The 27205-nt window shown below is 31.2% G+C and overlaps 1 protein-coding gene across 4 annotated transcripts in view; it reads left to right on the forward strand.

The window, feature by feature from the left end:
- The window catches only part of LOC106066797 (F-BAR domain only protein 2-like), a 57952-nt gene that overhangs the window by 15564 nt on the left and 15183 nt on the right, over positions 1–27205 (forward strand). The window contains exons 10-21 of one of the 4 annotated variants that reach the window (XM_056029226.1): positions 1581–1677; positions 2961–3071; positions 5763–5798; positions 11055–11138; positions 20225–20309; positions 21387–21408; positions 23620–23674; positions 24470–24520; positions 24620–24747; positions 25097–25164; positions 25544–25695; positions 26543–26622. In XM_056029226.1, coding sequence (XP_055885201.1) covers positions 1581–1677; positions 2961–3071; positions 5763–5798; positions 11055–11138; positions 20225–20309; positions 21387–21408; positions 23620–23674; positions 24470–24520; positions 24620–24747; positions 25097–25164; positions 25544–25695; positions 26543–26622 — 969 coding nt within the window. The remainder of the gene's footprint in view (positions 1–1580; positions 1678–2960; positions 3072–5762; positions 5799–11054; positions 11139–20224; positions 20310–21386; positions 21409–23619; positions 23675–24469; positions 24521–24619; positions 24748–25096; positions 25165–25543; positions 25696–26542; positions 26623–27205) is intronic. The other 3 variants (XM_056029228.1, XM_056029227.1, XM_056029229.1) reach the window with 3 other exon arrangements.

Below are 27205 nucleotides of genomic sequence, written 5' to 3' on the forward strand. Positions count from 1 at the left end.
CTGCCCGAAGCTTACTGGTTAAGGCGCCAGTTACTCGCCTTTGCCCCTTCTCCTGTTAGTGAGAACAGTTCTGCCGGACTCAATATCTGAGTCACATGTGAAGGCCAGGAGTTGGACTGGTTGTCAGAGGCTATTTGAGACGCATGCCTTTAGGAAGCATTTTATAGGTAGTGGAGTGCTCACATCTATTACCACTTCCAGCAATGACAACATTGCAAAACCAATTGCAAGTATGTTATACTTACATTAAGTTCAGTGTAACAGACAAACAATGTAACATTCAATGTTTATGCATGTTCTTTGTAACAGTTTTTCATTAATCTGTCATTACTAATCCTGAAATGTCATGAGGCTCTTCTTCTGGTCCTGCCGGTGTGGATAGATGTTGTACCACATGATATAGAGTCTGATCCTATTAGTGATCTAGTATGAATACAAAGGTTTATATAGCAATATAAGACCAATGTAATTGCCTGTTCATGAAATTGACAACAGATTTATTCACCAAAAATTATCTTGACCAATCATTACGTATACAGTTAGTAACAGACACTTCATTTAATTTATTATGTAGTTGTGTATAAAGTGTAATCCTTAGAAATTTACTTCTTCAATCAGCTAAATACATCTCCACTAAGGCACTACGGAACACCTTTCATACTCACAAAGTGCATCACTCACTATAGCCTAACATGGGCACCCTTAAAATGGAAAAAATCTATCATTATGAGTCAAGTGAGGGATAGCTGGAGAGTAACATCATCTTCCAAGTAAAATAAAAACTATTCTTTGTTAGTGGTCTCGATACTCTTCATATGGTTGTGAAAGTTGGATGCTGAACTCTAAGGCTGAAAGAACAAATCAAACTTATACTATTGAAATCCAGGAAAAAAACAAACGAGTTGTACTTTTACAAATAAACACTCTGGTTGGCAAATAGGAGGAACTTCTCAGTACTGTGAATAGATGAAAGTTGTGCTGGTCATATTGCAAGACATTACTCACTGTTAAAAGTCATTCAAAGTATAGTGGAAGAAGCATGAATAAAGGGTAGTTCATTGAAAAGCTGGACAGCGTAAAAGAATAGTCTTGCCTATCTCTTGATATCTGCTGAGAGTAATTTCTGACCTGGAAAAGTGGAGGGATTTGGTTACATTATCACCTCTATGATGCAAGTTAAGAGAAAGATGAGATGACAAAAAGTTACCTTAGTATTTCTAAAAATTGAATTATAACAGTAGACCTGTTCTACTAGACATCAGTGTTTATTTAAATCACTTGCTTCAAACTGATTGTACTTTAAACATAAACATATTAATTATATATTTTTATAATTATGTTGCAATTAAATTGCTTTTTTTTTATTTGAAAATCCTGCAATTGCATTATCATTTGAAATGGTAACCAAGCTGTTGTCAACACAAGTCTTAATACTTGTAAACTTTAAACTCTAAATAGTTTTTAAAGAACAGCAAATTATTTTTATATCTTGATTTTAAATGCCAACATATTTATCAAAAATTTATATCATCTCTATGTTGATTCTTTAATTTCCTAACGTGTGTGTTTAAATATTTCAGGTCCATCAAGAATTTAAGCAAAACTGTGATGAAATGACACTTCAAAAGTTGATCACAACTTTTGTGGAGAAAAAGGGAACTGGTACAGACAAACCTGGTAAGTAAAAATGTATTACAGAAAGGATAGTTAGATTCTCTGTCCATGTTTCGATATAATTCTGTTTTCTAAACTACAGTACACACATCTTTGAAAATGTTTACTTGGAAAGAAAAAAAGTAAATTGTGTCTGAAAGGAAATAGAAGCAGAAGGTAAAGAGAGATGAAAAGTTGTGTTCCATAGATGAAAAGTTGTGTTCCAAAGATGAAAAGTTGTGTTCCATAGATGAAATGCTGTGTTCCAGAAATGAAATGCTGTGTTCCATAGATGAAAAGTTGTGTTCCAGAGATGAAAAGTTGTGTTCCAGAGATGAAAAGTTGTGTTCCATAGATGAAAAGTTGTGTTCCATAGATGAAAAGTTGTGTTCCAGAGATGAAAAGTTGTGTTCCAGAGAGAAAAAGTTGTGTTCCATAAGTCTCCCCTTGGGGCAGATGGTGGAAAGAGGACTTAAATAGATCCCCAACGTACAACCAAATAGCATAAGATATTAAATATGCATGTTGCAACTGGGTCCGTCTAATCAATAGTGTACTCATCCTTAATCTTTTTACTTGAAGACAGCGTTGGTAAAGATGGACTTAACAGCTAATTTCCAATTGATAATACAAATTACTGGAAACCTGTACAACCCTAACCCTAGATTACAGTGAAAATAATTAATAAGACATTATATATTTTATACTTTGTTCCTTGTCATTCCACATTATACAGGTAGGACTCTAAATAGATTGAGGGATTTGGGGCACACAAAAGGTTTACTTTCAAGCAACATATTGTGTCTACCAAATTATTGCAATGTTTTCAGATTTTAACTTGCCAATAAGTGTTAATGTCTTCAATTTTACATTTTTAACTTTGTCTTTTGCCTCAAATGTTAAGGAATAGTCAGATTAATAATAAAGTGCTCAGATTAATGTTATTATTCTTAGTCTTAGATATTCTTAGTCTTATAAATTACAGGTGTTACTTCAAAAGAGAAAATAATTATGTCTATGCTTATCCCTGTGTCAATCTAGACATACATGTCAATCAGTCTTACCTTACTTGGTAATACTAGTTAAATTCTTTTAGCAAATATTTCATTATTATATGCCCATTACCCTATATAATAATAATAATATTCTATTGTCAACAGCAGCAAAATATTTTATTAAGTAAGATAAATAAAATGTGTAATTCATGTCATTAAAAAAAAAATTATTATAGATTTTTAAGGACATAAAAAATGTTTACTTGATAATATGATTTATTTTGAGAAATATTTTGTTTTCACTTTTTAAAGGTCCCATAGAGTTTATAGAACCAGACCTATCATCCCTATTGGTTAATCGTCCCATGTCACCAGAGCCAAATTTAGATAAGAAAGACAGTGTTATAGAAAAACAAAAACAAGGTTAGTAATTAAATTTTTTTTTTTTTACATTATCTAAGCATATGATTAGAAGGCTTAAGGTGGGGATAGGAAAGAAAATAAGGATGCAAGTGTTAAAGCATGTATATAGTTCTTTAAGATCTGTCAAGCTAATTTGTTTTTATGTTAGACCAGGGATCTCCAAACTATGAACTGCAGGCTTGTTGGGTCACATATCTGACTAAAATTTAGATACCTTTAACAAATAATTTTTTTATATGTTATTAATGAATAGTTTTTAAAAATCCTTAAATAAAAAAAGATAGTTGAGCATCATTTGACAAAACTTGTAGTTTAGAAGTAGTAGGCATATTACTTTGATCATAGAATACTTTTTATTTGATCACATCCAGCCTCTAGTACCCATAAAAAACTGTATTTTAGTCTTTGTTATAAATAGTTTGGAGACCTCTTATAGATTCCTCATCATTCATAAAACTACATCTTTCATCTATTAAAACTAGTAATAATGAAGCCTGTATTCTTTTGTATTGTCAGTCTGTTTTGTTTGGTCATAAATAAAGTGATTGGTTGAAGAAATCAGATATATAGTTCAAAGGTCAAAATATTTATCATTCAAATTAGAATTCATATTGCACATAACATATACACCAGCATATGGGCTTTGAATTAAATACTTGAAATATACTTTCCACTAATAAACAAATATTGAAAACTTTGTTAAAATTAAAATTTAAATATTTATTTGAAAAACAAATCTTAAATAATCTTAAGATAATTAATTGGAAATATTGTCTTGATTAACCATAACCATTTTGTACTAAGTGTAAATTTTAAGTTTGATTCTGGAATCTTGCCATTTCCTCCTCAAAAAAAAATAAAAAAATATTTATCTAAACATTCAGTTTTTTTCCCAGCACACCCTTCATGAAGCATTGCCTGGATGCTGCCATGATATTCAGAAAAATCTCTGTAACTTAGCTCCAAAATAAGGTCCTCTTGTTCTCTAAATTGTGTAGAAACTATTAATCTAGCACACACCAAGAAAAGACTTGATAACTTTTTAACAATTAACTTTATTATCCTTGACATTCTTACTCCATCAGTACATGCTGTGTCCTCAGCACTCTACTGTTCACTGACCCACTTCTACACAGTGGTACATAACACACTTTATTATTAATTCACTCAAAAAAATAATAACAATAAAGGTTAACATGTTTGTCCATACACATTTATACTAAATACACTACTAATCAGTCTGAACCAAGACACCTACTATAACAGAAACCTTCTTTAAATATCTTAGATATCAATTTACCAAAGGGGTAGTGTAGTCCCTGAATAGGTATTTTTTTTTTTTAATTTTTTTTTTTTTACAAAATTTTAATTGTTGAAATGAAGAAATTCATCTATCCTGCCCATTACAATGACTATTTGTGACTGCATTGATGCCTAGTTATTTTTAAAGATTAAACTTTTATTTTAAATAAAATAAAAATATAATAAATTAATTAAACAAAATTGTCATTATATTTCAAAGTACAATTCTCTTTTCATTAACTTTTGGGCTTTCATTTCAATCCCAGACCTTCATCTCATTAATTTTTTGCTTTCATCGTAATCCAAGATTCTCTTTTTATAAAATTTAGCTATCACTTCAAACCAAGATTTTCTTTTCATAAACATATCATTTCAATAAAAAAGATTCTCTTGTCATTAGCATATCAATTCAATCCAATCTTTTTTCATAAGTATTGTATTTTCTCAAATCTAAGTCACATCTTTTGGCGTTTTTGATGGGCTTTGAGTTCATTTGTGACTCACTTTTAAATGGCAGATTGCAAAGGTCAAAATATTTAGCATTCAAATTAGAATTCGTATTGCACATAACATACAGTAGAGAAGGGAACCGAGGAGAAACCATTAGATTAAACCGCCTCATCAACTAACTTAAATGCAACATTGAATTTCTTTTCATGCCTTATATGTTCCCTCAATGCCTGTCAGTTTTTTTTTTTGTTTTTTTTTTGTAATTGACAAAAGTAAAATGTTTATAATGTTTTCATAATCTGTACTAGAAATGAAGTAAATGTGACCATGTGTAGGTATTTCAATGCGGCCAGATGTTGTTTTATCTTATCTTTACTACCAGAGGAGTGAACTCAAAATTGCTTTTGTTGTCTTCCTCTTAATTTTTCCACTTCTCACCCTGTGTACATGATGCAGGTGAAACGATTATATTGTAGCCGTTAGAGGTGCGGTGGTCTACCATCCTGCCTTATGCGGAACTGTAAAGGCAGTGGGTTATTGTGCTGGCCACATGACACCCTCGCTAACCATCGGCCAAAGAAGCAGATGACCTTATGGATTGCAAGGTCTGAACTTTACTTTATTGTAGCTGTTGGTTAGGTAGACGTAACAGTGTTAGGTAGTGAGTAGAGCATGTGGACAACAAAACAATAGGCTTGTGTACTATGAGATGGAATACATGCCACTTAGACTGACATCTTTATCTTTTTTTTTTCATCTTCAACCCCTATGGTTGACATATGGTACAGCTTATTCTAAGACTTGACTTAGGTTTGAGAAAATATGGTATATTATTTCAATCCAAGATTCTCTATTTAGTGAAGCTCTTATATTTCTGTTAATATTGAACATGGTAATATCATTGCAGAAATTATACAATTTTGTGTCATCTAATTCCAGATATGACAGTGATTAACCCTCCAATGACACTGAGTGGTAATGCATAGTTCAAGATAATTACTTTAACCCTAAAACTACTACCCTAACACATTTGTATAATATATCTGACGTAGATTGCTCAAGCAGAATTCTACTAAATCATTGAAGCCCCAATTCTTTCATTGGTCACATGATTTGGTATTGTACCTATTTGCAAAATGTTTGTTTATTGAACTTGATGCCTCTGTTGATGAAAGCTATTAAATTAACATGTTTGGACAAAGTATATTTTGAATTTTTTTTTACATTTCATTGTCTAAGAGATTGAATTAAAAAGAAAATTATTTTCTTTTCATGTAAATAGACTTAATTTCATAAAACAACATGATTACTGATTATATCAACAGGAAGGCATCAAGTCAATAATACATTTCCCTTTTCATAGAGTTTCAAAACCATTTTCTCTAACATGGTTTAATTTTCTTGTTAATTTCATTCAAAATATTAACAGATTTTTTTACAAATTTTCAGATTTTTTACAAATTTTATTTTGAAACTAAATAAACAAAATTTAATTAATGAAATTCACACTATAAACTTATCTACACATTTTAGCTCATTTCGAACATGTTAGCGGACATATTTTTAAGAATTAAAAATGTAAACAATTTTGAAAACCTTATTTGAGCTAGTTTTGGCCATGGAAATATCTAAAACTCAAGCCTGGGAACTCATTTAATTATTTTTAGCTTAATTAAAAAGAAAGAGATTTTCTAAAAATTAATGATTTCATTTAATTAATGAGATAATTTTCTTTTTCCCCTAAGTAAGGTACAAATACACATAAAAAAAGTTTTTTTAAAACTTGCTGTTATTGTCACATAATAGTAATATCACTTCATTAAATGTATATTAACTGACGTTAAAGGCCTGAATGGCATTAACGCTCAGTCTCTTTAATGGTAGTATTTTCTTTTAATGGGTTATGTCAAGCACATTTAGTCATTCCAGTGTTTTTTTTTGTATCATATCTTGATATCATTCAATAAATAGTACGCTGGAGAAAATTGGATGGACACTTACATTATTTTTTAATGATGCACTAATGGACAGCACATTATACTAGAGACTTTTCTGTAATTATATCTCTCTCTTTCTCTCTCTCTCTATATATATATATATACTCAACAATATACTTAGAAAAATTATTTTTTAATATAGTAGTTGAATTTCCCATGGCTTTTATTTTTAAATCCTAAAATCAAATAAAAATTTATTCTAGTACAAATAATAATATGAAAAAAAAACACTAAAAGAGTAGAAAAAACAAACGTAAGTTTAAAAAATGTATGCTTTTTAAAAAAAAAAAAATTTGAATCAAAATGAAAATTAATTTAAAAAAAACTTGTTCTTCCCCCCAACACCCCCCCCCCCCCCCTTCTAAAAAAAAAACCCAGTTAAATCTATCTTTATTCTCTGTGTAAGACAGGAAGAGCTGTAGCTAACACATTCTACTGCATTTGCAGTTAACTGTAAATACCGCTTTGTATCACAGTAGAAAGTTTATATGTAGGACATAATCATCTTCTTTTTTGAAGGAACATCTGTGTTTTTTAAGATAAGATAAATAAGGTAGTAGATTATCATATATCAGTTCAAAAGTAAAGTAGTATCTTAGATAAAATATGCATTACAAATCATAAAGAACAAACTTTATAATATTTCTAAAGACATCAAGATATGCAAATTACCAACACACAAGCGCATTTTGAGCACAAAACATGTTGCTCCAATTATCAGTAAAACCAACAGCTAAATACAACTTAAATCTGTAATAATCATTATCTTTTATTTTGGGTATGCTTAACATTTAATTATCTTTTTTAAAAAAATGTCTTTAAATATCAGTATTCTATTTTTGATAAGTTAGTCTACTTTATATATATATATCAACTTGGCTCCTTCTGTTCTGAAAGGCAATGGATGCACCTAGATGAATCACTGTTTTTAGTTTCTATTTTGAAATTAAAAATGTAAAACATTTTGAAAACCTTATTTGAGCTCATTTTTGAGTCTGGGCAGAATCTATTAAGCTGATTCTGGATCTGCAAAAGCTTTCTACAGTTTGTGCATGTGAATGGATCTCTTATAGAGGTAGAGCTGCTTCCTTTCTCATTCTCTTGTCTAAGCCTACTTAATTTCTTTTGCTCTCGGTGAGGTTTGTATCAGCATGCTCAGTCTGTCTCCATGCTGTCTGATCTTGTGCTATGTCCTCCCAGTGATGCTTGGGGTTCTCAGATCTAGAAGACATCTCTTGGTTAGTTTTGGGCGGCCTTTGGATCTCACTTCTTGCATCATGAATAAGCATCTAATTTTCCTCTACATCGGTCACTGAAAAAGTTTTGAGAAGCTTCCTCCTATTTGTTTGTGAATTCAGTGAGAAGATCAGTATGGGCTATATGCTTGAGGTATTCAGGCTTGGTTTTCTATTTCCCTGTGATATGTGGATTGTGGTGGGCAGGAGTCTTATCCACCTGGACCCCATTGTGTGATCAGTATCACAGTCAGTGCTTTGGTAGTTACATGTTACCAGTATGTTGCCAATGTCACTTCTCCTTGTCAGTACTATGTCCAATTGGTGCCAGTGCCCAGACCTATAAGACACAGTGCTATGGTTTGGTCCTGAAGTATGTGTTAGTAATGCAGAGATTATGGTACGTGCAGAAATTGAGTAGTCTTTGGCCATTCTCATTTATCTTCCCAATTCCAAAAACCCCCAAGGCAGTCTGGCCAGTTAGTCTGATCTGATCCTACTCTGACATTGAAGAATCCTAGAATGATTAGGTGCTCTTTTTGAGGAATTTTCAATCACAATTGCTTCCTTGAGATCTTCGTAGAACTTGTCTTTGTCCTCCTGAAGCAAACATAGGTGGCTGGTAGCGTATCAGTGAGGAACTAAACATCTCCCGCAGTCTGAAACAATTTCTAAGGAAATAATGCTGTTGCCGATTCACTTTTTTCAAAGTAACGTGCATGGCACCACTAGAAAAAAATTCTTTTCTGATGACCACTGTAACTTTGCTTGATTGTTCCCTAAGACAATTCTTTTTGTTTTAGTCACTTATTATTGGTGTCTTTCTGTTATTTCCTGACCGCCATTCAATATAGGGATGCTTCTGTAATGCCCCTGACCTTCAACATTAAAATTTATCCTTTTAAATTATGCAAATAAAATCCTTTTTAAAAAAAATTGTCAGATTTATTGAACCAAAAGGCTCTATTTGTGAATAATTTCAAATATCCTTCAAAGTGTGAAAAAAAAATCCTTTTCAATTCTACCTCATTATTTTTAAAAAATTAGCCATTAAAATTGCTGTGTATAAATATTAATGCAGATAGTTAAATAATAAATATAGATTAAGGAAAAGCACATGATTGACTACTTACTTTCTACGTACCTCTTAAATCAAACTTCAAAATAAGAATAAATATTTCAAAAGATGACCTACACTTGTAGAATGGCTGTATAACACTTTGATTTAGGTTGACAAGTCCCTTGTATGTGTGTGAACATTTGTTTTAGCATATTTAATAGGTCCTCTCAGCTTGCTTGGAACAAAGAATGAAATATTTTAAGTCTGCAAGTTATTAGTCTTACTTTATCTCAATTGTTACATGTTTGTCTTTTTCATTTTGTTTTTTTTAAATTAGAGGATGTAATCAACCAAACTCTTTTTGCATGGATAAGTAAAGTTACCTGATGTCAATTTTTATGTTCTCGTCTAGTATCAGAAAACAAAAAAAGAATGGTATAGATATGGATGTGTTAAAGGTGTACTCTTTCAAACCAAAAATAATTAATGTAATTCTGCAATGTGGAAATCTGCAGTAACTGAAGAGTTCAGAAAAAAAAAAGAATGGTATAGATATGGATGTATTAAAGGTGTACTCTTCTTTGCTAAGAGTTAAGAAATAACCACTTTCCAAGAGCATTGGATAGTTCTCACAAAATTAAGAAAAAAAAACGAACATATTGGTCAGTGTTTTAAGGCAAGATCGAACAAGACAAAAATATTTAAAACTCTTTCAAACCAAACATAATTAATGTAATTCTGCAATGTGGAAATCTGCAGTAACTGAAGAGTGTAATAAATATTTAAAGTAAAGAAATTGGCATATGGTTGGTGATATGGCTTCTAATCTCTTAGAATTTGGTAATGACCTACCAATTCATTGGTCAATCAGACTGTGAACTTCAAAAACTGCAGAGCTCAAAGCATTGCTGCAAAAGAAATAAAAAAAGAACAAACAATGATGTGTTTAACGAGTAACATCGGCTTCCATTTGCACTAGCAATAAAATACACATTTTTATGCCGGTTACTTGGATTCTTCAAGGACGTCTTGGAAGTAACATCTTTGAAACTGGAATGCACCTCAGAGCTCTGTAAGATATCATCAATAGAAGTGAAAACATTGCTGGTATCTTTACCACACTAGCTTAAAATTGCTCGAGTTTTGTTGCTAATTTAAAATCTGATATTAAAATTAAAATAATTTTAAATCATTGCTTCAATGTACTTTGGGCAATGGAATAGTTTTAATTAGATTTTAGTTGGTATAACAAGAAACACTTTATATAGTCCTTACTTGGGGCAATGGATGAATTTTATGTAGATTTAGGGACTGCTTCATTTTACTTGGGACAATCTTTATTTAGGCATTGCTTCATTTACTACATGCAGAGGGTGAACCTTAGACATTGCATTAATGCTCTTGATGCAGTGAGTGGATATCTTTCTTCTTGACACTCAATAATTGTTTGTTTTAGCGTCATTTTAACCTTATTAAGATATCTATTCAATGTACTTTATGTAATGGGAGAACCTTCATTAGACATTGCTTCAAATCACTTTTTGCAGTACTTAAGCCAGTGAGTTAACCATTACTAAATGACTACATTGTTTCAAGTTATGAAGTATTTATTGTATTGTATTTGGCTTAATGTGTCAGTTTTATTTAAACATTACTTCAGTTTATTTTGGGCATTGGTGAATGTTTAATCTAGAATTGCTAGGTGAAATATATTTAAACATTGCTTCAATGTACTTGAAGTGACGTCTTAGCATTATGTAGTTAAGCTTTTGAAAACTCCCTGGATATTTGTATTATTGAAATCAAAAGTTATTTATTTATTGTTGTTGTTTGAAAGAGATATATGTTACTTGCATAAACTGATCAGTTTGTATCAGTTCCTACGTCACAGCATCCCTTCCCGTTAGCATTTTCCATAATATGGTTACTGTGTTTTCAGAAACCAGTGGAAGCCCCAGTCCTGTTTTATCAGATCAGCCAGGGCCATTGAGCCGCAGTGTCAAGTTGCGTGTTTCTCGTACATGTAAAAATGCTTACTCTATTTGCCCACAGATCAGTTGTTTTTATGTTTTACTGTTGTATTCAGTAGAGTGAGCCTCATTTCTCACATAACATTTTAAGACATAGTTCTTTTTGTAGTGTTTAGATTTATATTGCAATAGAAAAGTATAATAATATTTTTAAAATCTCTGATAAAAAAAAAATGAAGTTACAAATCTATTTGATAAATGAGCCTCACTTTGTTTTTGATTAGTTTTAAACAGAAATACTTTGCATGGATTTATGTTAAGCTTTCTTTTTTCTTTTTTTTTTTTTTGTTCAACTAACTTTTAGCTTTTAGTCTTGGCATTTACTTTATAGCTTTGTATCTGGGTTTGGCATTTTTAAACTCTTTTTCTAGGCTTTGATCTTGAGCTTATTAGTAGCTTGAAAAACCTTCAACATTGCAGTAGGAAATGTTTATTGGTGACCGTTTCTTGATGGAATGCAATTATTCTAATATGCTTTTCTCTATTAATTGTTTATTAATTAAAGCCCTTCGACATCTACAACTCAAATACCTGCCAGAACTTAAAAATATAATTGTACACATTTAAAATCTATGAAACTATTGTTGCACCAAACTGACAGACTAGAATTTAAATGAAAACAAATATTACTTTGTACTGTATGGCTAGTCTTTTAGTCTTTTCTCATTGCCAGCAACAAGATCCATATCTCTTTCCAACTTGTATAGACAATGGGTCATTAACCTTCTAATTTGTGTGAAGTTTCACTTTAAATAGCGTAGAAATTTTTATTTTGTTAACTAAGAATCTCTGCATTTTGTAGTACTATCTTGGGTATGATTACTATGTACTATTATTAACTGAGTGTTTAATTTAAATAATGTAAACAATGAATGTTTGAATGTGTACATTCTGTGTTAAATGAGCAAGAATCTAGATTATTAAGTCTAAAATAAGAACATAAATTATTCTCTTCTTCCAAGGCCAATTATGTCATTTATAGGATAACCTAAATGAAGAACATAATTTTGTTCCCTCGTTGGGGAGATTTTCCTTTTTTTAAGTCTTAATAATTGTAGAAGCTTTAGAATGTCATAGAATTGAGACCAATTTTTCCTTATAAAAAAAATAAATTATTAGTCTTATTTTATATTATAAAACAATTATGGTGGCAATGGGCTACTTAGTAACAGAATGATTTTTTAAAACGCATATATGTGTACAACAATTAAACAAAAAGATATTTAGATTGTATTGACCTATTCATAATGGTTGAAAACAAACACAAAATTATGTACACCACATTTCACATGAGAACATTGTAACTGGCACATATCAAAGAACACAAAATAAAATAGGTAAAGTATCAATCTAAACTCTCTGTTGCTTAACTAGAATTAACTATTTTCTACAAATTGAAGCATTTGTAATACTTATATTGAATAATTATCACAACAAATTTTGTAATCACAACAAATTTCCGTAAGGATCAATAAAGCAGTCTTAGTCTTAGTCTTAGTCTTAAACAAATAAAATGGACTGAATGGAAAAGCAAGAAATCTACTTCTCCATGCTATGTCATGCATCTGTTTTAATTAAGCTGTAGCTAGATCTGCAGCACATGCTCTTTATACAAAAAATAGTTTTTGATTCACACAATATTATACTATAGTCAGTACATGCTACATTCCTGATTTTGTTTTTACTGTAGAGATAAAAAAAAATCAGAGAATCTTTTTAGTCACACAATCCATCTAAGCTTATAGCATGCTTTCTTCAATTAATATGAGCTATTCACACTAGAAAACTTTGGTTAGGTATGTAATGCAGGTCCTAAATTATTGAGCTGATTAAAAATTTTGGTTTGGTATGTTATCCAGATTGTCATGTAGATATTTTAGTGCTAAATCAATGAGCTGATGTCACGTACTTTATTATTAGGAGATATTTTAGTGCTAAATCAATGAGCTGATATCTTAATAGAAGATGTCATGTATTTTATTATTAGGCGATATTTTAGTGCTAAATCAATGAGCTGACATCTTAATAGAAGATGTCATGTACTTTATTATTAGGAGATATTTTAGTGCTAAATCAGTGAGCTGATATCTTAATAGAAGATGTCATGTACTTTATTATTAGGAGATATTTTAGTGCTAAATCAGTGAGCTGATATCTTAATAGAAGATGTCATGTACTTTATTATTAGAAGATATTTTAGTGCTAAATCAATGAGCTGATATCTTAATAGAAGATGTCATGTACTTTATCATTTGGAGATATTTTAGTGCTAAATCAATGAGCTGATATCTTAATAGAAGGAAAAGGTGAAAACAGTCTTCCTTGTCAATACTGATTTAAAAAACAACATATGGCTTCAAACAAACTTTAAAACAAGCTCTGTTGATGGAATGTGATATTGTACGAAGAGTTGTGCCCATGCACAGGGGAAACTACTCTAGTAATCAAGATGGCTGATTAAACTTTTTTATGTTTACCTGAGATTGTTCTTATGTCAAGTGTATTTATATTTGAGTGTCCATCGTAACAAGCTCATTTTTTACAACTCCTCTGATTAGCTTGCAAACTTTTCTTGTGTGAAAGTGGGTGGGTGGACACGAATCTTGAAAGTAGTTTAAACCATTATCCTAAAAATTGGACTGTTTATGTATATCTTTGGGGAAAAAATTACTAGCTAATTTTGACACACAGGGAAAACTCTGGTTTGGCCATTATAATTTTTCAAAATCTTCTTAAAATTAAATTTGGCTTATTGCACATGTCAGTGAAAATTCCTGCACGTATACAGTAAAGAGTTGAATAAGAGACAATCAAGAACATTTTCCACACCATCTTGTTAAGAAACTTTTAGATGGACTGATAAATTAATTTGTGACTGACAATACACATCACATATGTATATAATACTTAATACAATTTATTAATGCACAATATCAATACTATATCTCTAACTAAATACAGTTTTCTAGTCCTACTTTTGTCTTTTGATGTTTCTAAGTATAGATCACCAAACTAGAATTTTCTACACGCTGAGTATAGATTTATACATGTGCATAACCAGAATTTTTTTTTTTTTCAGGGCTGGTGGGTTTGGGAAATTGGGGTGGAGTAAAAAAATTTCCTTTTTTTTAAATTTATCATTCATTAGTTATTAAGAGCTTAGTTGTAATCCAAAAAGTCATCAGCTTCATAAAGGAGGAAATAGGTTTTGAAAAAAACTCTTTTTTTTTTTTTTAAATAGTACTTGTTTGGTTGTTAAGCAGCAAAAGATTATATAATTTTCTGGATCCCACCACCCCGCCTTTTTTTTTTTTTTTAAATAGTACTTGTTTGGTTGTTAAGCAGCAGAAGATTATATAATTTTCTGGATCCCACCACCCCGCCTTTTTTTTTTTTTTTAAATAGTACTTGTTTGGTTGTTAAGCAGCAGAAGATTATATAATTTTCTGGATCCCACCACCCCGCCTTTTTTTTTTTTTTTAAATAGTACTTGTTTGGTTGTTAAGCAGCAGAAGATTATATAATTTTCTGGATCCCACCACCCCGCCTTTTTTTTTTTTTTTAAATAGTACTTGTTTGGTTGTTAAGCAGCAGAAGATTATATAATTTTCTGGATCCCACCACCCCGCCTTTTTTTTTTTTTTTAAATAGTACTTGTTTGGTTGTTAAGCAGCAGAAGATTATATAATTTTCTGGATCCCACCACCCCGCCTTTTTTTTTTTTTTTAAATAGTACTTGTTTGGTTGTTAAGCAGCAGAAGATTATATAATTTTCTGGATCCCACCACCCCGCCTTTTTTTTTTTTTTTTAAATAGTACTTGTTTGGTTGTTAAGCAGCAGAAGATTATATAATTTTCTGGATCCCACCACCCCGCCTTTTTTTTTTTTTTTAAATAGTACTTGTTTGGTTGTTAAGCAGCAGAAGATTATATAATTTTCTGGATCCCACCACCCCGCCTTTTTTTTTTTTTTCCCACTTTGTTTGAATTCTAAGAACCAGTGAATAAAGTTTATGGTGGTGTATACAAGCATTTTACAACTCTATCATTCAGCTGTCTGTTATTGTTATTCCAACTCTGTTTGAACCACACTTTAATCACCTTTGCATTCACATTCTTCTACATGGGATTACAAAAATGTAGCTTCCTAGGTTATTGAAGATGACATCCTAATGATGGGTAGACATTCCATTGTTTGTTTTTTTTTCAATTTTTTTTTAGCAAAACCTTGGCACCATATTGGATTTTAAATTAGGGTGATAAATAATTAAATGCTTTCAATAGTCACCTATACTCGCATTTAAAAGTAAAGGCTAAAGATGCTAGGAGTTTTAGAACACAGGAAAAATCTATTAACAAGGTCTCACTTTTTTTTTTTTGTCGCATTATCCCTTCTCATTGCACTTCATCCATGCACAAATGTATTGATTATTGGTGTAATAAGTAGTCAAATAACCTGTTTTTAGTTGTAGTTTTCTCATAGAAAAACTTTTATTTTTGGCTAATATAATATTGAGGTCTAACGTAAAAAGTAAAAAAAAGTTCCCCTTACAGATCTTGCGATCTAAAGGCAGATGACGCTAATGTCATCTGTTTCTTTGGCCAACGGTTAATGAGCATGGGGTCATGTGGCCAGCATGTCTTTACTTTCCCAACCAAAGTCAGGAACCCATTACAGTTGGTTGGACTCAGAGGCGCCCTAAAAATCCTGAAATTAAAAAAATCCCAGTCTTCACCTAGATTCAAACCCAGGACCCCAGTTTTGGAAGCCAAGTGCCTAACTACTCAGCCCCCCTTCCGACCCAATTTTAGATCAAAGTACATAGTACATAATGGCTGTCTAATAGCATTAGCAAATCAAATGAGATTGCAGTAGATAACAAAATGCTAATAAGATTAGCAGATCAGATGGGCGTGCAGTAGATAACAAAATGCTAATAGGATTAGCAGATCAGATGAGAGTGCAGTAGAAAAATGCTAATAAGATTAGCAGATCAGATGGGAGTGCAGTAGAAAAATGCTAATAAGATTAGCAGATCAGATGGGAGTGCAGTAGAAAAATGCTAATAAGATTAGCAGATCAGATGAGAGTGCAGTAGATAACAAAATGCTAATAGGATTAGCAGATCAGATGAGAGTGCAGTAGAAAAATGCTAATAAGATTAGCAGATCAGATGGGAGTGCAGTAGAAAAATGCTAATAAGATTAGCAGATCAGATGGGAGTGCAGTAGATAACAAAATGCTAATAAGATTAGCAGATCAGATGAGAGTGCAGTAGAAAAATGCTAATAAGATTAGCAAATCAAATGAGATTGCAGTAGATAACAAAATGCTAATAAGATTAGCAGATCAGATGGGCGTGCAGTAGATAACAAAATGCTAATAGGATTAGCAGATCAGATGAGAGTGCAGTAGAAAAATGCTAATAAGATTAGCAGATCAGATGGGAGTGCAGTAGAAAAATGCTAATAAGATTAGCAGATCAGATGGGAGTGCAGTAGAAAAATGCTAATAAGATTAGCAGATCAGATGAGAGTGCAGTAGATAACAAAATGCAAATAGGATTAGCAGATCAGATGGGAGTGCAGTAGATAACAAAATGCAAATAGGATTAGCAGATCAGATGGGAGTGCAGTAGAAAAATGCTAATATGGGTAGCATAATAGAAACAGACACATTTTTTTTTTAAATTATGATATTAGAAAAACAAAAACATTAAAATATATACAATCAACATCTCATAATGCATATTTTGACCAAATAAAAATAGAATAAATACAACTAAGCAATGTGTAGTAAGTCATATCAAGTTAATATTCTATCAAAAGTTAAGATAAAAACACAATAGGACTAACAAGTCAAGTAGTAATATTGACATGCTAAACAGTCTATACCATTTATACCATTTGCTTAGACAAACACACTATTACAGTGTAATTTACTAAATTGTTCATTCATCATAAAATGGTTAATTTTAAATTTTTTATTGAAATGAATAACTAGATTCAGCAAATCTTTGTATACTTGTACCAAAGAATCTTTGTTGAATGAAAGTTTGTAAAGTACCAGAATGTACATTTTTCACATATTTCTTGCTGTGAGTAATGCTTCAGGTCGAGGCAGTTTATTATACTTTGTATTTTATATTTTTATGTTTTCTAGTTTATTCCTGACATATTGTTTTTCTTTATTTCCTAATTATTATTTATGAACTATTACTAAAGTATTTTAAAAGCAAAACACAAATGACCCATTTATTTAGCAGCCAGATCTTTTTTTACCTAATGGCTTTGACAAAAATTAACTTAGCTTAAATGTGTATGCTGTTTGCTTTAAGACAAATAATGAGCCATGAAATAGAATGGTAGGTCTTCTGCTGTAAGTAAAAAAAAAGCTATTGATTACAAACTCTTTTCATAAAGCCAATTAAATTAGAAGAAAATAAAATTAAAAGCCAATCAATTACATTGGTAAAAATACATGTAAAAGCAAGTAATGCAACCTCTCAATAGCTTAACCTAAAAAAACAAACTTGCAGTTTCCATTCTATTTTTTTCAAAATGAAAATTTGAAGTATAAACCATTTATTAATATTGATAATCAATAAATCATATTCTTTTACTAACTATTTATTAAAGTAAAAAAAGGCAAATTATTTGTATTAACCTGTATGATGTCATCACTGTTAGTAATCTGTGACTTGATCTGTAAAAATAAGTTTTATTCAATAAAAACAAAATATAAGATATTATTTAAAGGCATTGAAATATTAATTGATTGTATCATAAGGATTATCTATAGTACATTACTATTAAATCACATTAAAAATAAGACAAACTTAATATTTTATCATAGTTAACAATTTAAGGAATAAGAAGGTTTAACAAATTTAACATTGCATTTTTATTACTTCTAGTTTCAAATTAGTTTTTTTTATTTCATGCTTTGATCTTTTGAGACTTAAAAACCTTTTTCCAGAACAGGTCACAACAACAATTAGCATTTGTATAATAATATGCATGTATTATGTCTCTTTATCATCTAGCCAAGAATAACAAAATCTTGTCTTGTATCACATGCCTGTGTCTCAATAGTCATTCTAACGTTGATTTTTTCTCGATAGTTTATTCCATTTCACATTTACACATTTATTCCTTAATCTATATTCTATTGCACATAATTACATCACATATAAAAAAGAAGCTTTAAACTTGCTAAACATCTAGAAGTGCTGCACAGAAAGGGAAATTCTGAGAGTAACGTAATTTGCTCATCATTATTTAGTTTTTCTTTTTGAGCATCTACAACTGGATAGCGGCTACAACTTGAGCGTAAATCCCGGAATCAAACTTTTTTTTTCTATTGTTTACAACTCATGTGCAGCAAGAGTTAGTATTTCTCAGGCTTTCTTCTAAAATGATGAAGTTATCTCCCAATCATTCAGATGCTGTTAAATTTTTTTTTCTTGTTCTTTTAAGTCTGGATGAACAGATATCAGCACCATTATTTTCACCATTATTGATAGTGTGCATCTAACGTGTTATATGTTTTTTTCCTTGGTAATTCTTCATTCTTTTTCCTGGATGTTCTTCTATAGCCATTGGTCATCTAAGATTATCTATAGCCTTTGGCCTTATTATTCTAGATCATCCGCGTAACAGCTGTTGTTTGTTTGAGAGTTTTCACTTCTAAAATAAATAGACTGATGAGCTTAATCTCAATTTTAAGATAGTTTGAGAATATGAATTGGATAACAATGTAGTTGGTCAGCTAACACCTCTGTCTATGGATCATAATCTTGTCAGCCACCTTGTTAGCTCAATAAAGTAAAATATTTTAAAATCCAAATATAATCAAAATAAGAGATTTTTATTTGCATACTCTTTCTTCTCTTCCTCACCACTTTTAATTTGGTTCGTATTGCAGCATTCTTGCTTAGCGAAACTTCAAATCATTGATTGTGTTTTACTTTTAGGTTATATCCTTTCCCTGTAATTAAATGTAACATAAAATTGTATTTTATTTTGAACATGGTAAAAGCTTGTAAATTATGTGTATATAGAGTTTTATTTACTTTATTGAACTCTTCATCTTTCTGTTTGGAGTTTTTTCAATAAAACTCTATTCTTCTTAGTGAGCAGTTTGCAGTAAACTAAAAAATTCACTTTTATTTTGTCACCCTGCAGTGTTGGATTGTCTCACATTTCAGATGTTCCTTCAGAATGGAATATTATAAGATCCTTACCCAAACCTTCTGCTAAACAGAAGGGAATGGCAGCAGGCAGGGTTCAAACCCAGGACCATCAAGCGCATACCACATGACTAGGTTACCAGTGATCTCTGGACTCAACATTTTGAATTCACTTCTTAGAAGCCTATTTTAACTCTTACTATCCATTTTCCTACTTTTCCGATAAAATGAACATTTTAATTTTTTTCGACACAATAACAGAACAAATATGTTGAATTTTTGTTTATAGCTTATGCATTTTGCTAGAAGTAACAACTTGCATTAAACAAAACAATTAGGCCATCTTACAGAATGTGAAGCTTTCTGATTCAATAAAGATTCTTTTTAATTTTAAGCATTATAAACAATTTAAGGAGCTATATTGATGAAAAAACTGTAGTAGATCTAAATAGGAATGAAACTTTTTGGAGCTCATAGTCATACACTTTTTTTTGTATCTACTACTTGAAGCTTCATAACCCTATGTTCTAAAGTAAACAATGTCAATATTTAGTTTCAGTCCATTAAACTTTTTAAAAATGTAATGCTGTTAGGTGACATGGAATGAAACAAGACACATCCTCTAGATACTGAAACTTTTTTTTAGCACCACTTGAAGATATGTATAAGTAATTAATCTAAAGAAAACTCTCTATATATAAAAGCATAGATATTTATTTAGTTATTCATTTAATTCAAAAAGTTTGTTTCCCTATTAATTAAAGCATCATATATTTAAAAAGAATTTTTTTAAATTTGAAAACAATGTATTGAGTAAAATATGTCTATCTTGATGTTATTTATTTTCAAGCTTGGGTTGATTGTTTCAAAATTCGTTTTAATTTCAGGGTTTTTAAAAAACAAAACAAAGAAAAAAGAAAAAGTGAAAAAGAAAGGCAAGAAGGAAAAAGACGAGAAAGACAGTGAAACAAAGTTAGTAGTTTAGGTTAACATACTTAAGATACTAGGAGCCATAACTTACTAGAGCAGATAATAAAACACCCTGAGAGATACAAAGTAATAAACTCTTTTATTCTATATTTTTGGGGGGGATACTTGTTCAAAAGATATTTTTTTTATTCAACTTTCGTTCAAGCATGCAATGACTTCAAAGAACTAACCCAGCCATATTTTAAAAAGTGGAATAGAACTGCAGAAATAGCAAATATTATAAGGTCCTTTCGAGAAATGCTATTAGTCTTACAGAGAGCCCTGGCTGTCAAGTCTAATTGCGAATGGCACCAACCTTCTCTTGAAGATTAACAGAACAATACATTGTTCTAGTATATCTTCTCTTTTGAAGTAGTGTCTTAGAGAGTTGACTTCTAGCTAAAGCAGTGCTTCTCATTCATCTTTGTCATGATCATTTACAGAGTGATTTTGTTTTCTAGAACAAAACAACAAAACTTATTCTTGACAAGTGGACATTGTTGTCGATGATAAAAAAAATTAATTATAATGTAGCTAACATAAATAGACAATTAAAAATAAATGAATGAAAACTAAAAATGAAAATCTTTATTTTAATTAAATAATTTACAAATGATTTACACCCTTCCACAATAAACTTTCATCACTTATTCTTATTAGAACTTTAATTAACTTCAAAGTTAATGTACTTTGAAAGAGCAAATGCTATTCTTAAAACTGTTATTGATAATTTAAATTCCAACACACTTAATAAGTAAATTCTTATTATATACTAAACAACATGGTAATGAACATTTTTATTTAAAGAGACAAAAGCAAAAACAGTGCACACACAAAAAAAGTATCTGAAAAATATCTGGAAGAAAAAAAGATCTTAAAACTTAAGATTGAACAATAATGTGCTGATTTTTAACCTAAATCTCACTTTCAAAATAAGCACACAAGTTTGTGCACAACAAGAGTCAATCAAATCAGACATCTACATTTTTATAGAGAAAAATGTTGAAAGCATATTAAAGCTTTTATTTCATTATATTTTGCTTTGTTTTTTTAATGAAAATAAATTCTCTTTATCCACAGTGAACCAGAAATTCAAGATCCAGTAAGTCATTTCTGTTTACCTCTAAGTACAGTGGATAATACTGAGACTGGATACTAATGGAGAAGGGATTAAGGGAAGAATATATAAAGAGAGTAGTGCATCGTAGTTGTGTATAGATAGAACAATTTAGAGGTGTATAAATGAGTAAAGATATTTTAAAGTATAGAAGAGCTGTTCAGAAGTGTACAGAATAGCTTTGATGAAATAGAAATGTATACATTTATGTTAAAAGTTTGTTCAAAGTTTGATTCACATAGTTTATTTTATAGAAAAAATCTGGAAAATTTCAAGTGAGCTCTACATAATTAAAATCAAACGTACAGTTTGGGATGTTCCTTCAGAATTAAAGATAATGTCCAAGCCCATGAGAGGCCAAACAGGCAATGTATGAACTCAGGCTACCATAATTCATACATGCTATAGTCTGTTTATAACATTGACTTCACTGAGTCTTCTGTTCTGGAGCTGTGGATTTAAAAAGTCAATTAGATAGAAAAGCTTCTTCCAGCTTCATGCAACTTGCTTGTTTTCTTTTAAGATAAGATAAGATAATTTTTATTGATCCAATCAAATGGAAATTCAGTTTGACAACAATTGACAACCTCAGCGTAACTACTGTAACAATATTATTATAGCTTTTATATAGCGCTACTTTCATGCTCATAGCATGCTCAGAGCACTATCGTGCAATCTCTTTTGTGGACCAGTGGGGGGAGGGGGTATCTGGGAGAAGGTTTTTCCATGCTGCCTTTAGGCGCTCAGTAAATACAACTCTGCTCAAGTCAGGTGTTGAATCTCGAGCCCCCTTCATAGGTAGCCAAGACAAGCCAAGTTCAAGCGTACTTGGCCTCTCAGCCATGCTTCCCACAATAACATTATAGATGCAAATATGAACAACTTTCACACACGAAACACATACACACGCACAACCAGCGCGTTATGAATTAGACTTCTATGAACTTCTCGATGATGACAGATGATCTTGTAACACTCTGACTGAAAGTGGGATGAAGGAGTTTTTAAATCTTATCTGTTTTAGTTCTAATGGAAAGGAGACGACCACTTCGTTAAGATCTTATGTGATAGTGGTTTAATGGGTGAAGGTTATCTTTATATATCTGTTCCCAATTATTATCTTGTTATATAACTTCATTAGGACTGTGCAAATAATTGGCTTGATGAAGTAACTGCAAACTCTAGTCACTGGTTCCCATTTAGAACTTGAACATGAGAGACCTAAAACAAAGACAAAATTTTATTACCACATCTTTTAAAGTAATTGTGTTATATATAACTAAGGCTAACTTTGATTGGAAAGAATGAGCTAGTTTTTCAATAGGCCTTAAGAAGGTTATTGTGTCACAAACTATCTATATATCTACATGGTATTAGTGCCTTTTTGATCTCACTGTGACATTTTACATTTCGAGAGACAATCTGTTCCTTTTGCAACTTCTAATGTGACTAAAGATGCCAATCCTTGATACACATCTGGGGTCACAGGTTGGGCATCTGTAATCACCAGATGCTATAGCACATTCCCCCTTCTTGCAACTTCTTGTGTGTACACCATCTGCAATCCAGGACCCTTCCTTTATGCTTGCTCTTCATCAGGATCTATTCAGTGCCTCATTTTTCCCAACTGTTGGTGTCAGTTTTGAAGAGCTTCTTATTGCGTTTCATTATACTTTAAAAGTGGGCTACCTGCAGCTCTCCTGCCTTCTCTTAGATCACCATTCAGAATGTCTTATGGGAGTTGACCTTGTGGCATTCTGCAAATATTTCCAAGCTATCCAGGGCATCTACTGCTGAAAATAGCTCTTCCTCATTGCTTATTTTTATCTAACACCTTTTTTAAAAAATCCACCTTTAGCTTTGGAGATGGTAGATATTTAGCATATTTTTCCTGCTAAGAGTAGGTTGGCCGTTTCACTGCTGTATAGCAGAGTGCTCATCCCACATGCCCGGTAGACTAGGGCTTTGGTATTGTTACTCAACAACGTATTTGTTTCTTTAATTTTTTTACATAACATATGTGGATTTCATGCAAAAAAACAACTAAAAAATAGCAACCTTCAGCAAATTGGAGATTGCTGACCATTTCTGCTATTTTGGCGTTTTGATTTATACTCTGTATATCATAGTAGTTCATATTGTAATAATATATAAAAGTTGACAATGATTTCAAAATATTTTTTTGTCACTCCCCAGAATATTGAAGTAGATGAAGAAGGCTACCGAATACGACCAGAACATCCAATGGACAGAATCCTTTTTTTATTTTATTTTAAAACTTTCAGACATTTATTTGAAATGAAAAATAAAAACCATTGTTAAAAATTTTTTTTATTGCAATGTAACACTCATTCAGGAGTGTTACACCATAAAGTGGATAATAATATTTTGGCATATATTATTATTATAAATAATAGCTCATTTAAAGAATTTGAATAGTTTTGCAGTTGCAGTCTTTCTGCTTAATTGGCGATCGTGAATATGTTCTCTATTGTTAAATTGTTTCATAAGATGATTAACTGCAAGACTTTCATAAGCTAGTTTAGTTTTCTTTCTTACTCTGTAGCTTTGGTTACATTTCTATTTGGTAGTATCTATTGATAATTAGCATTGGAAGAATGCCCTGTTTTTTCTTTTTGATTTGGAGTCTTCTTTTTTTTTTCCTTTCTTTATTGCATGCACACAAATTTCATAGTATCTTCCAAACATCATTGAATAAAAAAAAATAAACAACTTGTAAACAATACGCTGGGAAAAATAACTTTAAAAAATATATTTTGTCTTTTCAAGCTTTCAAACATGGAATAAGATGAATGTAAACAAAGACATTGATACAAAATGCCTGGATGTTCATTAATGCACATGATTTAGTATTCTTCTTTTTGAAGGGATGTCTGTCAATGATAAGATCAAATCTTAATGTCTTTTGTCTACTTAGCATCTGTTTACTAGTGGGCACGACATGACCTAAATTGTGGCGATGTGCCGAAAACCCAAATCTCAAATATCTGTTTACTAGTTCTGACTTTCCTTAGTGTTCTCTTAGATAATGGAGATAAGAACAGTTGGTATTCAAGTGATAGTGATTCTGACTCGGGTAAGTTAACATACTTTAGTGACATAGCAATGGTTAAGATAGCTTTTCACCAGTTTTCTGAGCTAATGGTACTAATCATGTAGCCATTTGTTTGTTTAGATGGTGAAGAAAGTCGGCGGAAACTTAAAGTAGAGATCAGGCCTCTGAGCCCAACAACAGGAGGCGGCAGTACAATTGAAGATATCAGAGCTTCAGTAGAAGGTTTACGATTATCCCCTTCAGCTGTAGTAAGTAGACTGATTCATTTATCTACCGTATGTATTAGTTGGCTATAAATTCCCTATCTGTATTATAAATGCAGTATATTATAGCATATTGTTAATGTAATCATAATATCAATTCTTCATTTTTTTTATAATTGCCTCAATCTAAAATAAGCAAGGTTTTGAAATGATTTAGTGACTGGGCATATATATTTTTCAGGTTGTGGGTTAAAGATAAACAATTAATCTTTCCAATAGGGGATGGAGAGTTTCTTTACTCAGATAAAAAAAAAGATTTTATAATGAACTATTGTAAGACAAAGACACAATATTTTGCCATGGAAGCTTTTAAGATTTTTTCTTTTGTACACAGAGGAAAAGGTGCCAGACTCCAATAGATAAAAAAATGAAAAGGTCACAGTCAGAATCAGATACATTAGAGTAAGTCTTTACATATACTTCACAGTTACAGAGATTTACGAATTGAAATACCAAGACCTTTATAAGGAAGAGGAAAAAGTTTTCATTCCTAAAGTTGATAAAACTAAGCTATTATCTAATGTCAATCTTTTTGTTTAGCTTTTACATAAACTAAAACTAGAGGCTTTTAGTTCATAATGACAGTGCATTTCTATTAAATTCCTATATTTATTATAACCTTAATTAAACTAATATGTTATTGGGTCTCTATGTACTTCATTAATATACTTATAGTAGAATTAATTTGTTGTTTTTGTTTTAAATGATGGTTGTGTAATTCTAATACTGAATAATATTAGCCCATAATAATATCAAAATAAAGCTATTTCTTTTTTTCTAGCAAACCAGGGAACCACGACTTACTAAATTTAGATTTCTTAGGTTCCAGTTCTACCGCATCAACTCCATCAACTGTCAACTACAATGTAAGCCTACCCTCTCCGCTTTCACCGTACACTGAGATCAACTGGAATAGTAGCACACCTACATCTAGTGAGTAGAACAGCTTTAATAATCAAGGCACTTAACTAACTTTATCACTTTTAGCAACTTAAATTAACCAAGCCTATCGAAAATGCAAAATATTTTTATGTTTCTCCGGTTTTTAGCTACTATTGCAATTTTAGAGTGAAAATGAGCTTATCTAACAAAAATTAACTTTCAATTTATGTGAAGCACAGACCCTAAATATTTGTTTTTATCATTCTTGATGCAATGCTAGATCTACACTGTTGTACATAGTATTGAAGTTGCAAATTTTTTACATTAAAACTTCAATTCTTTTTTATTCCATTCTAGCAAGTAACATTGTAACACATCGTAACCATTGTAACACATTCTCACAGATTTTGCAGCTTTGTCGATACCAGCTTTTGCACAGTACAAATTTCCCTAGAACCTTTTTTTTGGCCCTCATGAAGATGTTCTTAAATTGTTAAGTTCTTTTTCTATAAGAAGGTCTTCTTTTGCTTGAGCAGAACATACAGAGATCTTCTTGTATATGAATGGAGATCTTTTTGTTTTACAGAAGAGCAAGGTCTTTTTATATTTCATTAGAGGATATAGAGATGTTCTTGAGTATGCCTTTTTTTTTTTTTAGAGCAGGTTTCTAGTGTTTAGTAGATCATTTTTTTATGACATAGGAGAGAACAAGACAAGATGAAGCCTTGCCTGTGGTTCACTAACATTCTGATCATACTTCCTTCGAACAGTTTCTCTGTATTTAAGTATTATAAAATATGTATTAACTTTAGAAAGAGATTTTTATTCTAAATGAATTTTTTTTTTATAGATATCCCAGATTTTTTTGATAGAAAACCTTCAACTTTATTTGTTACAGGTTCTGTCACGTCCCCATTAAGTGGCTTGCCACCACCTATAGCAAGACCTCCTTCTAGAACTAGAGGCCTTATTGGACAGGTATATTTTTTAATTTTATTTGTTTACTGTTATGACAAGTTGTAAAGAGACAGTCTTTTGAAGAGACTTATAATGCCACAGACTCTGTTATAACTTTTTCCACAACTGTGAATTCATTGTTGAGGTTGTACAAATTTGATAACGGTTATTCAAACGAAAAAAATTTTAATAGAAAAAGTTTAATATATGCTCTGATCTACGTCCTTCTAAAGCGGTAAATAGGTAAATAGTAGTTTTGTTTTATGCCCTAACATTATACTTCTTAACCAAAAGAAAATCTGCTGCAGAGGACAAACGCAGACGACGAAAAGAAAATCTAAATCGTCCACCTGCGGACAATGGTTATGCTTGCCATGCTCAGCCACGGGAAATACTGTATTCCTCATTAATCTTTGGACTCGAAGACAAGCCTTATTATACTTCTTAAAAGATCTGTTGTTCTTGAAACCTGGCCTCACTAAGTTTGCAGTTTTCATTTTATTTTAATAAGCCTTGAGTTCATCATTGGATAGGCACATCATCATTGGAGAATGGTTGTTATTGTTAAAGCCTAATAAATTCATAAACATTTTGTCATGGAGTT

Source organism: Biomphalaria glabrata, chromosome 5 (genome assembly GCF_947242115.1).
Source record: "Biomphalaria glabrata chromosome 5, xgBioGlab47.1, whole genome shotgun sequence".
Lineage (NCBI taxonomy): Eukaryota > Metazoa > Mollusca > Gastropoda > Planorbidae > Biomphalaria > Biomphalaria glabrata.